This window comes from Squalius cephalus (genome assembly GCF_949319135.1).
Source record: "Squalius cephalus genome assembly, chromosome: 20".
NCBI classification, from domain to species: Eukaryota; Metazoa; Chordata; class Actinopteri; order Cypriniformes; family Leuciscidae; genus Squalius; species Squalius cephalus.
The window spans coordinates 32,992,093-33,007,639 of record NC_137141.1 but is presented as its reverse complement, the minus strand read 5'-3'; the positions used below and the strand labels follow the sequence as shown (position 1 = coordinate 33,007,639).

The 15,547-nt window shown below is 38.7% G+C and overlaps 1 protein-coding gene and 1 long non-coding RNA gene across 2 annotated transcripts in view; both read right to left on the bottom strand.

The window, feature by feature from the left end:
* The window catches only part of LOC307147691, a 46,638-nt gene extending 39,883 nt beyond the window's left edge, over positions 1-6,755 (bottom strand). The window contains exon 1 of the long non-coding RNA XR_013819350.1: positions 6,667-6,755. This is a non-coding gene — a long non-coding RNA (uncharacterized lncRNA). The remainder of the gene's footprint in view (positions 1-6,666) is intronic.
* Positions 6,756-7,928: 1,173 nt separating this feature from the next.
* bmp2a (bone morphogenetic protein 2a) lies at positions 7,929-14,038 on the bottom strand. The gene is made up of 2 exons (XM_079852505.1): positions 12,910-14,038; positions 7,929-12,139 (listed from the first exon to the last, which is right to left on the bottom strand). Exons 1-2 carry the CDS (start codon positions 13,238-13,240, stop codon positions 11,313-11,315), a joined length of 1,158 nt encoding a protein of 385 aa, XP_079708631.1. The 5' UTR covers positions 13,241-14,038; the 3' UTR covers positions 7,929-11,312.
* Positions 14,039-15,547: the final 1,509 nt, after the last annotated feature.

Here is a 15,547-nt window from a genome sequence, read left to right as displayed (position 1 = left end):
AATAATATAAATAATAAAAGAACTCTGTAGTATTTTAATGCGCTTAATGTATATTTAATTGCCACTCAAAATTGTTTTGCAAACAGCAGAGTAAAGACAAAAAGTTAAAATAATAAATATATATAATAACAAAAAAAAATAAAAAAATAATTCATACTATTGTCAACAAATGCAATGAAATTCAGATGTTTTAAAGTGTGACTTAAATAGATAGTTCATCAAAAAAATTCCATACAATAAAAGTCAATGGTGTCCAATGTTTTTTCGGACCTCATTCACTTTCATTGTATGGACATTTTTTTCGGGGTGAAATATCCCTTACAAATGTCTAAAATATCTTCTTTTGTGTCCCTAAGAAAGTCCAACATGATCCCAGAATATCCATTTTTCTGTCTACTGTGCCTTTAACAGTCCCGAAGGCCTCTGTATAATGAAATATTAGCCGTTAACCCTTAAACTGTCTGTACGGCCATACGCTTCCACTTCTTCAGTAAGAGCAATGACTTTTCTGTTCCCTCGAGACCGCAGAGCTAATTCAGATCTACACTAATGACCGGTCGCTCCGCACAATCAGTTTAGACGTTTGGACAAGCAGAATAAATCCATTGTGTGTGTTTAAAGAAACACTTCTCAATCCAGCACGACATTCTCAGCGTCTGGAATGAAACGACCCTCATGCCTGTTGATTGGATTTGTTCAGCTGTGATCAAAATCCTTTCAGTTGAACAAATCTGCTTATTTTTAAACCTCTAAACCCTTCGCTTCCCTTCAGGCCGCTTCTGAACAGCACAACTACACAATAGTTCACTTTAACCAAGACATGATGAAATACTGTTGCGCTTTGCAGCAAGAGAAATGAGAGGACAATCTATGCGGCATGGCATGCATATCCTTTCTTTCCGATGCATTCCTGTCCAAGCAAAGTCTCGGAAAGCAAATTAAAAAATAACAGGATTAGCAATCTTTTTTTTTCGTCCGCCGCAAGCACAAAGATCTGTTTCTGAATTCCCGCTGAATGCGAGCGGCCCATGTCGAGCCCTTGTGTTCACGCTCAGGCTCGAGGTAAACATTTGTAAACACAGCTAATCAATTTCATGGAGAGGATATGACAACGATCTCCAGCTGTGTCTGCAGGGTGTCCGACTGCGCGGTTACGGGACTCGCCCTCAGAGTTCCCGATGTCGCATTAAATGCATAATCATTCATTTCACGGAGCAGCCAAAAGTTTTCAGGCTTGTTTTCGTCAGTCCTGCCCCTTAAACTCACCGTCAAACTTTTTTAAGAAGTGACAAGTATCACGGACAAGCTCAGTGTTCAAGTCTGTCATCCATTATCCAATACCGTAGCGACTGTAAGAAACACTAAATACTTAACAGGCCGCTGTAATTGTGCTGCGCACTGCCTCTCGGGGCAGATGTAATTAAGTGAGCCAAGTAAGAGCTAGTAAAACAGTAGGCCCAGATGGAAGCTCCATAACTCACTCAAGTGCACCATTAAAACGTTGCAGAAACAAGAAACTTAAAGCATTTAGAATTATTACGACTTCCTTAGGAAAGGAAATGACGATTAACAGACTCTTGAAGGGCTTGACTCAGAGCTTAAACAACAACACCCTGACATATGCACACACAAAAAAATAAAAACATTTTTTGTAACATAAGACAGCTTGTGAAATATAATATGCATTCTGACACAGGATGCATGTGAGTTTACACACCTAGCTGATGTTTTAAGAGTCAAGGCCAAATAATGCAGTGATTACTATAGGGGTGAATTCAGGGCGATTGGGACACTTTCCCCCAGTCATCTCAATGGCAAATGTCCCAATCAACCTCAGTTCATTCCTACTGTAGCCATGCATTCTCAAGGTTATTGTAAAATATTAAGAATTTAAACACATTTACACAGCAAGAAGAAAAAAGCTGTCTATGAAAGAGGACAACTAAAAGAAAAAGTCTTTCTATATCAGTGCAAGTAACAGTTGTGAAGTTAGTTTACACAGTTGATAAAGGTATAGAGAGAACTGAACGTTTAAGCTCACGTGTAGTCATTTTACAGCTTCATCTATTGATTCTAAAGCGTATTTATATTACCTTTATATAATTATGCTTTTAAACTGTGCATATAATAACTGATAAACAAAATGTTACATGTGTGATCGATTAAGGGTATTAGAATTACATAAATAATATCAAAATCATTATTATTCTAAATAGGCATAAAAGCCAGACGATTTTGTCGTTAAAAAGCATTTGCTATGTAGTGACCTTTAATTTGGAGTAGACTAAATGCATTTTATGAAGTTTCGCCACATGGGGGTGATATAGGTGCACCTCTGTCGGTCTTGGCGGAGCAACATGGCGATATCGTTCTGTTTCTTCTAAAGCGCGCGTTGTAGTTTTGTCATCGTTCAGAAAGTGATTCCAGCGATGGCCCTGTTTACACCTGGGTCCTGGACCATGAAGCTGGTTTAGGTGGATAGCCAGGTGTGTTTCAGTTTAGTTTGCGCCGCCAACCCTGGGTTTTAGGCACCATGAAAGTGTTCATCGACATAGTAACTTGCTCTCCTGGTCCAGGCTAACCTGGTCCGGGTCAGGTGATGTTCCAGGTAAGAGGTTGCAAACCGAATTTGCTGTGAGCAAAGGATAAAGTCACTCCACCTGTTTCTACTCCAGATTAAATGTCACTACATAGCAAATGCTTTTTAAAGACAAAATCGTCTGGCTTTTAGTAATGCTTATTTAGAATAATAATGATTTTGATATTATTCATGTAATTCTAATACCCTTAATTGATCACACATGTAACATTTTTTGTATATCAGTTATTATTATGCACAGTTTAAATGCATAATTATATAAAGGTAATATAAATACGCTTTAGAATCAATAGATGAAGCTGTAAAATGACTACACGTGAGCTTAAACGTTCAGTTCTCTCTATACCTTTATCAACTGTATAAACTAACTTCACAACTGTTACTTGCACTGATATAGAAAGACTTTTTCTTTTAGTTGTCCTCTTTCATAGACAGCTTTTTTCTTCTTGCTGTGTAAATGTGTTTAAATTCTTAATATTTTTCAGTCTCGTAATATTCTGCAGAAGAGAGAAGTGAATCGTGCTGCTTCTCTCGCGATTTAATTAGTTTAATAGTTAAAATCTTTTTTTTTCAGAAATCAAGACTTAATTTGCCTCTCAATGTTCTTAAAAAATGTTCTTAATTTGTTAAAAAATGTTCTTAAAAAATGTTCTTAATTTGTTAAAAAATGTTCTTAAAAAATGTTCTTAATTTGTTAAAAAATGTTGTTAAAAAATGTTCTTAATTTGTTTTAAGAATTTTTTTTTTAATTAAAACTAAAACAAAAAAAATGTAATATAAAATAAATGCTAATTCTAAATGTATATAAATACTATAATAGTATAGAAAAATACTACAATAAAACTGCTGTGTATTTTCCAGAAAACAAAACTTAATTTGCTTATCAAGTTAATGCATCTTGATTTAAATGTTTAATTTGTACAAGAAAACAAGAGTATATCCATCTATATCCAGCCCTCTATAACCACTGCATTAGTTCTCCACGATCAGACAGTTGATTTAAATCCACGGGCTCATCCAGAAAGCAAATAAGATAATGAGCGTTCAGTCAAAACCACTAATCCACGATGATTAATGGCACAAAGCCTAAATGGGCACTAAACGTTCTTCCCTATGCAAATTACAGCACTGATTTGTCTTTTAACACTCGTGTAGCTCGTAGAATGGAAGGCTTTTGGAAAATCTGCACCACCACCACCACCCAGGGAAACCGATCCCGCCCCTCCCAGCTGCCTCTGGACGTCCCGTAATGAGGCACAAAGACAGGGTGTAAGATACTTGCATTCTTCCCAGGGGCAACTCCAGCTGGGAGCTTGACACTAATGCAAAACCCACAGCCGAGAGACTGACATCTCCGCCAACTCTGGTAATATTAAAGCCCTTTGAAACCAGGCCCTGTTTTAATGGGCTGGATGACAGGGGAGTTGCCTCTGAAGGCTTTATACCTGGACGAGCGCAGGAGATAATTAGACCTTAGTCACAGCCGCTTTTGATAGCACTTTAATAAGCCTGTATGCTTCATCGTTTTTTAGTGCACGATAATAATTAAAGGTGAAATCAGACTGCGGGTTGGAACGCTCAATATTTTGGAGGTGATGTCACTGAAGCATCATCGTGCAATAGTTCATGATGTAACGGTTGAGCAGCACATTTACTGTAGAAATGCCTCTTGCATGAATGTAAGCGCAAGGATAGGTCTGCATTGGAGAATTTGTCATTAGCGCTAATAACTGAGATTTGCATCCGACATCCGTCAAAAAAAAAAAGTGCAATTCTAAAGCTTTTACTTTTCCAGCTTCTTGGTGAGAAAATGTGTGCATTGATTTCCAAATCTGTAAACGCCAAAGTCAACATTGACAAATTTGCGAGTGAAAGGAGACACTGCGAGAGAGAGAAACGCAGGGCGGGGTTTGATTGGATCCAGTGGGGATTGATTGGAGGACTGGAAAATAAGAGGGCTGACGTCAGCCGAAAAGGAAAGTTATTGGAGCAAGTTATTTCATTTTGATGAAAGATTACACAAATTTGGAATAAGGTGCACTAATGAATCATTCACAGTAAAAACCAGAAACATGCATGCAACAAAAAGGGTCAATGTTTGTGTCACGTTGACTTTAAATGGTATAATTTGAAGGCCCGGGCAGAAGAAATGACAGGTGCTGCATGCATTCTGGAAAAGTTTGGCATGTGCAAAAATGCAGGAAAGCATGACTCAAGAAAACCTAAATGAGACGAGCTAAATTCAGCTCTCGTATTCCACGCAACTCCGGTTTGAAGAGCTGATCACACACGTCGAAGCGGTCGGCACAAAAGTATTTATATCGGCCTGTGTTTTGTTTCAAGTCAGATGGACTAATGGTTGCCATCTGCTGGTGAGACCCAGTGGAAGTAAAGCATGTATTTACACAAAATAAATCTCCACGGAGACAGCCAACTGCACATGAAATTACAGGTCTGAATCTCCAGCACGACAGCTGAGTGTCAGAGCGAGAGTTTGTTATGGTGGAGGAGGGTTCCTGTTGCTAGCCGATCACGAGCCCAATACTTCTGGAACGTTCTTTGAGGCCTTTCGACTCAATAACGTTATGCTTTCTCTGCGATTTTCACAAAGCGAGCGTGTCCAGAGTTTGACAGTGACAAAAAAGTCCTAGCGTATAATTTGTTTAGGTTCCCATGGTTGCTCCGTGACCTCAGATGTTTATGTTGGAAAGGGAAACTGACAGCTTTAGAAGCACTTGTCGGAGCGCACGAGGCATTTCGGCCTTCGAGTGTATGATGCGCAACGCTGGCGCGTCACAAACGTCTTCACGTGAAAGCAGTGATTTGAGCCATGAATCATCTACTCTGTCGTGCACTCACTGTTATCTTTGCACAGCTGCACTGAATGATCATGTGTGAAGGTGCAAAGCTTGAATTGGCAGCCTAAAACTGCACCTCTTTTAAAACTAAACAAAGAATTTCAGGATGCATGCAGTGGAATTAGATTACAATTAGAATTAAGACATGGAAGTTCTTGTGTTTTGATAAAATGTAAAAATAGAAATATTATGACATAAAATTAGGATTTATTGGTCACTAATACAATAGGGTGACATTGGCCATAAGAACACTTTTGGTGATAATATCATTTTAATTTATTTATTTCAGTAATATAAAAGTATACTTATTTTAAATGATTAATTTACAATAATGATTAATAAATGCATTTCACTTGGAATTCAAAATCAAATTAAAACCTGATCATTTTAGAATATTAATAAAATAAAATAAAATATTAAATATTATGGCATAAAATGGATAATACATATTTGAGATTTTTTAGGTCAGTAATACAATAAATAAATAAATGTGTAGCATTGACCATATCAACTCTTTTCACTCATTTAATTGATATTTAATATATATATATATATATATATATATATATATATATATATATATATATATATATATATATATATATATATATATATATATATATATAAACCGTTTAAATTACATAATAGGGTGATAATATAAAGTGATTTAGAAAAAAAAAGTTCTAAATAAATGTTCTGGAATCTGGAATTCAAAATTGAATTAAAACCTGGAAATTTTAGGATATAAATCAAATAATAATAAAAAGAAATATTATGGCCTAATATGAATAATATTTCTAGCTCAGTAATAAAATATATAAATTTGTGACAGTGGCCGTTTTAACTCTTTTCACTCGAAAAATAAATATTTGAAAGCATTTAAATAATTGAATAGGGTAACTATTAACCGATTCATTTAGAAAACTGCGAAACAGAAGCATTTTCTCCAGCAGTGTCGGAGTCAGACACACAAAGCAACGATGCAGATGTGTTGAAGCACATTCTGTACACACACGAGATCATGGCACATCAAAGAGAAGCAACTTTGAGTAAGTTCAGCTGAAGGGCGTGTTCAATGAGCAAACAGGCCCTTTTGACTCATGCACAGGGTGGTATTTGAGGATTTATGCGTAAGAATAGTCAAATGACACAGTGCGAGCTCATCACCCGGCTGTGTCACTGTGGTTAGGGAATTTCCTCTGTAATTACCTGAGCGATCCCTCTGCACCTGGACACGATGCTGAACAAACCCACGGCTTTACTCTGACCGCTGGAATGTAAACACACTTCCTCTACAAGACGCAGGGAAAAAGCGTCAGAGAAATCAATACAAGACACGTGATTTCAATTATTGCTAAATAAATGTGTGGTTTTCTTTAAGGAAAAAATGCAGCCATTATTTAGCCTACTCACCCTCATTCCGAACCCATTAATCCCATGCAACACAAAGACGACGTTTTTAAACGTTCATGTTCAAAAAGGCTCCATAAAAATAGTTCATACGACTTGAATCCATAAAATTTGATCTAATTTGTGCATGCATGCAATCAAACTTAGCGTGACTAGATGCACGAGAGCCAGTGCCATGGTGGTGTAATGCACGAATGAGAAATGAGAGAAGTGGTGGAGGGGAAGAGTTTCAGTGAAAAACAACTTAACTTTGGGCCTCTTCCTCACTCGAAGCATCATATTTACATCTATTCATATAGCAGATGCTCGCAAAATAGTCAGCAGCAGAAGGTCTGGACTCCATCACAGCTTTCATTGGTCAAGAGGCCGTCTGACTGACATGTACAGCAACCAATCACAGTTCTGAGTCATGTTTAGGGGCGTGGAAATGTAAAGTCGATGCAATAACAGACAGGTATGTGAAACTTTTGGACGTATTTTAAAGAGTACTGTGAACTTTACACACTTAACATACTTTTGAAAATCCAGCATTTAGTTGATCCTGATAAGCCCTCATCGTCACAGCTGTAAACATTATGGCTTTCTTCTTCCATGAGGGGGTTTGGCTTCACAACGGCTTTGTTAAAGAACACACGCGTCTCCCGGAAATCCTGTACAATTCAACCAATCCGAGACGACTTTGAAACTCCTGGAATGTTTCCCATTTTGTGTGCCTTATTAGACATTCAGCCCACGGTTGAGGCGTTGAGATGACGAACATCACAAACAAAAACATTCATAATCAATGCCAACTTATCATACAGCAGAGCTGAAGTTGTCCTTTTTTTGATCATTTTAGAAGAACGTCCACTGTGAACGTTCATCTGGTGTTCTCAGTTGAAACTAAGTAAATCCTGGGTTTGGATCATCAACGTGAGGGTGAGTAAAGAATTTTTGTGGGTAAACTAATCCTTTATTGTTCTTTCCCATGACCACAAGAAAGAAACCAACATAAACCTCCCCCATCGTATAGAGCGCAGAAGATTCTGCGAGTATAAAAATGACAACTCGCTCACTTTTTTGGCCAAACTATATTTATTCTTTTGCCATGGCAGGAGTACAAACCTTTCAGGCTCCTTATGAAGCCGTACGGCCTGCTATTGAGTAAATATACAGTAAAGACAGAATCATTCTGTAGTCTGCATGTCCAGAAATTATGGCATTGCAAGACAGGACTTAGATGACGGAATATCTCCACTGCCCACAGCTGCGCATGAGTCCACACATTATATTCAAGCAGCGCGCGAACACGCTGTAATGCATCATGAGAGAGGAGTTTCCACACTCGCTGGCTCATGCAAAGTTTATACACTTGGGCAATGAAAACAAACAATTAAACTAGCAAGAGTCTAATACCCTCACAGGCATGAACCTATTTTCTGGTGCTGGCTTTGCGAGGACTATTCAAAGTTTAATGTTTGCACGCATATAAATTAACGCGTTGCCTCCTGAAGTAAATAAAAATACCAGCAATTGGCCACTGCCTCTGCAGCACTGCAATTCTGGGTCTATGATTTCCTTGCGCTGTGGTCAGGCCCCTACGGTGCAAATGCAGTCCAGATGAGTTCCTGGTTCACGGTTATGAGCTAAATGAAAGGCTTCAGGACAAATTCCCTCCATCAAACTCGCCTGAAATCAAGGCCTGCTGGTGTTCCAGCCGAGCCGGTCGCATGTGCGCATGTGCAGAGTCGGGTCACGTGACTGACTGAATTTGACGGCATTATGGTACACGCTTGAATTCATATAGCATCAGCGGGTCTTTTCGGATCGGGTCACTGACGTGCATAGTGTAACTATAGCAAAACAAACAGGCTTATCGGTGTTTAAAAGGGAGGAGAAAACACCTCCCATATCTTTTGTTGTTTATGTCAAAGGTCGTGTGTCCAATCAAACACAGTCGAATTAGACAGATGCGATGTTGACAGGTTGTGCGACATGCCCTCATCCTCAAAAACCAGAAAGTATGATCAAGGCAACATTAAAATATTAAGATAAACATGATTTGGACTGAACACAATGCTTTTTATGAGGTACGTTACTGGCTGCTGGAAGCATGAAAGCATCAAATATCCAAAAATCATTTATCCTGAAGCAAAACCAGGTGAGATTCACTGCATTGCATCATTTGCAAAATACATGCAGATAAACTAAATGGTAACACTTTACTTGAAGCGTTACAGTATAATGCATCATAATGATCTACATTGTAACGCATTATATGTAATCAAAGGTTAAATTCATTACATTTGCAGATTACTTGGTTACACTGGTTGCTTGAAATATGTATAATGTATTATAACTGTGGTTACAATTATTCATGAGATCTTTTAAAAGGTGCATTACAATGCATTACAATGCTTCAAGTAAAGTGTTTTTTGATGGCAAGCATGATTTAGAAAACCAGACATGATTATTAACCAAAAGTTATTCTTCTTTAGACACTGTAATCATTCTCCAGTGGAGGTCAGAATGTGGCATGGCACACGTCAACGCGATATTTCCACGTGTTTGGCTGTGAATCACATGTGAAGCAGGTGATTATTATCCTTCCTGCCATCAGAGAGGACGATTCTCTGCGCCGGTTCTGTGCTCTTATCTCGGTCATTAAAGCAATCTCATCACCAATTATGAATCATAAAGACGACCGTGTCGGCCACCTTATCTCTGGAATGCCACAGGAATGCAGGGCATCATAACATCTGCGTGTTGCCATGAGCATTCGATTGGTTTTATCTGCTAGCTGAAGCACTGCATGCGCGTATCGTTCTCCAGTAACCAGTATCTTGATAGGTAGGGTGTGTCTCTCCCAACATCTGCAAACCATACATGTTCATTTGAAGCGTCCACATGCCCTATAGCACAGCACCATACTGTTACCGACCCCTTAATGAACTCAAACTGTCCATTTTCAAATAGTTCGACATCAAGGCATTTTTACCAGCGGTGCATAACACGTTACATTTCAGAGAAACCTGCCTGCGCGAGGAAAGCTGTACTTCCCACAGTCCTGCTTTATGATCCATAAGAAAGTCAAGTTGCGATTCCTTTGACGTGTGTTTAACCTCAAGACAACCCAATAAAAGGCTATATTTTCTAGGGCCAAAGTGGAGAATGATTCACACAGGATAAGTAGATGTTGCTAAAGAGCATGTACTCCTTCAATTTTGGTGCATATAAAACTCTGGATTAGACTACAGTCATATTTTCACAAATGCATCTGATTTTGGCTGTGAAATATCAGAAACTCAAGCATACACAACCTACAGCTGTAGTAACAGATAAAAGCATGTTTATGGATCAAATTCTATTTTGTTCATTGGCTTCAAATGAAAGATTTTTAAGCTCAGCCTAACAGAACATCATGTTGTAGTTGTTTCTGTCAACGCATACATTTTGCATTCTGCACTCTTTATTTTGGGCAACTTAATTACATGGCAATCCTCACGTTTTAAACAACGTCCCTCTAATTAAACACTTCCTAGCTCTCGACTTTAGAGCACCATGTAGTGAATGGCTCTTAATTAGCCAGACTCAATAAGCTGACTTCAGTATAAAGCTGGAGGAAGACACCTTTACGCTACCAAAGCATATAAGGACCTGTGAGAAGAAACACAATAGTCATTGTCTCCAGGCAATAGGTCAATTTCAAGAGCTCATACTGTGGGACTAAACTCACACCGGCTAATTTCCTGAGCATTCAGTGTCAACTACCTGTCACATTGGTTTGAAATAAGTGCATTCACATTTACTGCTGTGTAACAAAGACCCATCTCTAAAACACTGGCATTCCAGTGCTGCGTGCTCACTGTTTTAATGGAAGTCGGTCTAGTTCGGCCAATGCCGTTCCAATGGAAACCCTCTAAGTGCTTTTACTGCATTTAATGCATTTCCACCTATAGGCGAGGAGCTCTTGCATTTTGCATTGCTTGAAGAAACATAGTAACTATTAATGACACATAGCTATTTTTTTCGTTGATTATGCATTAAAAACATGGTAACACTTTACAATAAGGAAAACAACAATTAGTAATCTTAATGTTAATCTCGCCATTTACTAAGTTGTATCTGTTTCTATTATTTTATGGACCTGAACTGACCATGAACAGCTGCTAATGTTAAAGATTATTAAATATCGTATTGCTCATTGTTAATGCGTAATGTTAGACCTTATTGTAAAGTGCTACCAAAACTATTCTCTAAAAAAGGAGTGCGGTAGAAATAAATACAGAATACGAATACTTCATGTGCGAAACGTACATCAGAAAATACCTTAGTTTAACTCTGATTAAAATATTTATTTTCCCAATAGTGAACATAAATATATCTTTATATACTTCTCCAAAATATGTGTTTTACTTTATTATAAATAAAGTTTAGTATTGGGAAAAATAAAGTGTGTGGAGACTTCAGCGGCATCCGCAGCCCTCCACGACCATGTCCTGGTAGTTTTTTAGGATCACCCGCTCGTACTCGTCCAGATAGAGCAGGGAAACGGGACTCAGGTCCGTGGGAACGCAGCAGGCCCGGGGAATGTTGCTGTTCACCGAGTTCACCAGTGTCTGTACAATAGCGTGGTTGGTGGAGTTCAGGTGGTCCGCCAGCGGGAACGGACACTCGCCCTGGCAGTAAAAGGCATGGTATCCTGGCGGGGCGACTATCCAGTCGTTCCACCCCACGTCGCTGAAGTCCACATACAGGGAATGTCTCTTGCAGTTGGGTTTGTGCTTCTTCCGCTGGTTTTTGGGCCTCGCTTGCCGCTTCTCGCGAGAGTGAAGCACGTTCCCCTTGCCGTCGTGGCTGTAGGTCACCAACAGAGGCCTCATCTGGGACCACGTGTCCTCCCTGTCGTGCAGGGACCTACTGACCCGGACGTGTCTTTTGGAGTCCTGGTCCGGGTGAACTATTTCCACCACGAAGCCATGGTTGGGCCGTCCGTCTGCGGTCCACCTCGTGACGGCGGGGCTCACGTCGAAACTCTCCCACTTGCTCAAGCTGTGCTGAACCAGCCTGGTGTCCAGGAGTCTCGTGATGGGTTCCTGAAGGGAAGCGGACGGTCTGATGATCTCGTGAACGTTAATGCGGTGGAATCCGTTGCTCGGAGAACTCACGATCTGCTCTCGGAAAATCCTTAGCTCCGCTGACGTCACGAACTCCTCGCCCGGGATGGAGGTCAGGTTGAAGAGGAAGCGCTGAGTCGTCTTTCCGCTCGAACTGGACAGATCCTCCGTGGATTCTGGGAGAAAAAAACAAAGACAATTTTGGAATAAATATATGGGAAGTTTATGGCTGTTTGAATCAAAGCCAGTTCCTTGTACTGTGACAAACTTAGTGTTTACACTCATTGACAGGATGTGACTTTTCCTGACCTCTTACTCTACACACTGGTTCAAAACACTTAAAAATTATAAATTATCATGACATGATTTACTTCAGAGGTGGTAAACTAACACAAGCGGCTTTTCTAGTTTATTTTAATGTCATCTAAGACAATCCACAGGATTAGTATATGCATTCAACATTTATAGTAAAAAAAGCACCTGCAACTCTACAACGCAAACAAATAAATAAAAATATACAAAACTATTGTATATACAGTATAGACAGTATGAGGACATGTACCCCATATATATATATATATATATATATATATATATATATAGGGTGAATTCAGCCTGATTGGGACACTTTTTGCCATTAAAATGACTTGAGATAATATATAAGTATAAGTATATACACACACACAAACACACACACACACACACATATACATATACATAAGCACGTATATATATAAATGTATAAAATGATTTAAGAAAAATTTGGGAGTACAGAAAATGTGTTCTCAACATAGGACTTTATACAAATAAACTGCCAATTCCTCATTAAATAGCCTGTAGATAATGTCAACTCCTGTCAGGAATGAAGGATAAAGCAGATAAGAAAGGAAAGAAGGAATTTAGGGAAGGTGGAGAGGAAGAATTCGTGAAGTAAACACTTGCTTACCATCATGATGGAAGCTCCTGATAGTGTTTGCGCGGCTGGCAGATCTTTCTGAGGCTTTCCCTAGTGAACCCTTGAGTCTGTTGCTGTTGTTCTGCTCCGCGTTCACCGAGTGCATCGAGTACAAGTCCATCATGTATTGCGGAACCACCGCAGACCTGCTGGGACTGGGTCTGTGTTTGAGTCCAAACATGCTCAGAAGTCGAAGTTCAAAAGCATGCAAGACATCCTGAGACAGAGAGGACCGGCCGATCTGAGGTACGAGTCCACTGGAGCCTCCAAAGAACACCTGAGTGACCATCAGAACCATCAGAGCGCCAACGGACGAGACCATGATCACTCTAAAGCTGACAGATCAGTGACGAACGAGATCAGATGGGCTCGGGCCAGGAGATGGGAACATATTCCGTGTTTAAGTGAGCCATTGTAAGAGTTTGGAGGATCCTTCGTGCATCAAAGCCACCTTAAGAGCCGCTTTAAGGAGGAACGCAAACCTGCGCTAGATCCATCTGGATAGGAGAAGGTCCATGAGTCCAAGTCTGTCATAATACTAGATTTGCGCTCTTCTTAAAATAACACAAAGTGTAAAAACTGAACATTCGAACTCTTCTAAATAATATGGTTTTCCACATCAGCAACGTTCCAAATAATAAAACGGAGGCTAAATCGAGCTCAGCGGTGTATTTGCAGGTTTCTCCGTAGGTGTACAAGTGCAGGACCTGAAGATAAAGTCCAGATAAAGTTAAAACTCCAAACGCGCAGCTGATCTTCTGTTCATGGCATATAGGATGATCAATGCAGGTTTTCATATAAAGCTGCTCCTCTGTTATAATTCCCCGTTTCAATGTGTTCCATCTTCGAGATCACCAAGGAAAAGCTGTTTATTTGGAGAAAACAGTGGGAGATTTCCAGGAGAACGCCCGCCTCTTTTTACTCATATTCTACCGTCACTGCTGTATTAAGAGAAGCTGTAGGTGCTGTAGCAGATAGAAAAGTCCACTTCATTGACCAAACAAAAGTTTCTTCCTTTACGAAGAGCGCAACTCGTCGCGGAGAGGGTTTGGGTACGTGTGTCTTTACGCGCAGTGCGCAAGTGTGCAACAGCGTCCGTCTCTCTCTCTCTCTCTCTCTCTCTCTCTCTCTCTCTCTCTCTCTCTCTCTCTCTCTCTCTCCTCATGTGTCTTTAACTCTCTGATGTCATGACAAAATTCATCACCTTTGAACATCAAGGGGTCCGTGTGGTCAATTGCTCCTTTGGAGAGCTCAGACATCATCTAATTAAGTAACAGGGGGGAAAATATGGAAAGTTCCAGATTTACTCCATTACTGCTTATTAAATTGAATGCAACATAAGGCATTAAATCTCTCTTGGACATTTTAATCAGTCCTCACTCTATCACATATTATTACTAACGATATATTTAGATCCATAAAAATAAAAATAAAATAACTTTAATGAAAAAAAAAAAAAAAAAATGAAAAAAAAAAAAAGACACTCACTATTTAGCGCTCATATTCAGAGCCAGTGCGCCAACTTGTGGAGAACTGAAGTAACGACGTTTGATGTCAGTAGGAGGGACCGGGGCTAGTTGTCACACTTTAGTCCATTGCATATACTCATGACTGAAAAAATAAGGTAACAAATGTAAAATCATCGTTTTATAATTGCATCTTAGGAAACATGACAACTTGCCCCAAGATAAATATGTAAAGGTGAGTGGTGAATAAAATAAATGCCATTGATGAATAATGTTTTTTTTTTTTTTTTTTAAAGAACAGCATTTATTTAAAATAGAAATCTTTTGTAACATTAAACATTACCATTCAAAAGTTTAGGGTCAGTAAGTCAGAAAAGATTTCTATTTTGAATAAATGCTCTTTTCAACTTTTTATTCATTAATGAATCCTGAAAAGTATCACAGGTATAAAAAATAAATCAGCACAACCGTTTCCAACATTAATAATATCTGAATATGAAATCATCATATTAGAATGAATTCTAATGACTGGAGTAATAACGCTGAAAATTCTGCTTTGCATCATAGAAATAAATTATATTTTAAAGTATAATAAAATGGAAAACCGTAATTTTAGATTGTAATAAAATTCACAATACACTCTCAGAAAAAAAAGGTACAAAAGCTGTCACTGTGGCGGTACCTTTTTAAAAGGTTTTAAAAGAGTGCATATTAGTCCCTCAAAGGTACATATTGGTACCAAAAGTGCACATATTAGTACCCTTTTGAAGGGTGCTGTCCCAGCGACAGCTTTTGTACCTTTTTTCTACTTTTTTTTTCCCTGTTTTTTATCAAATAAATGTAGACTTGATGAGCATAAGATACTTTTTTCAAAACAATAAAAATAGTCATGTTTCCTAAAATGTTCCTAAATTTTGACCAGTACTGTACATACATATGCCACAGATTTATCTGTCGTGGTTTTGTTACTCATTTACACAACAGAAACTACACAAATATTTCAGTCTGGATTGCAAAGTCCACTAACATATTACAATTTAATAGGAATTTAATTTGTCCTTGTAATATGGATATTTCAAACAGATTCCAATGAAGGTCTAATACATCATTAAACATGAACATGCCTCTAGTCTAATATATTAAAAACCACTTAAACCATGTTT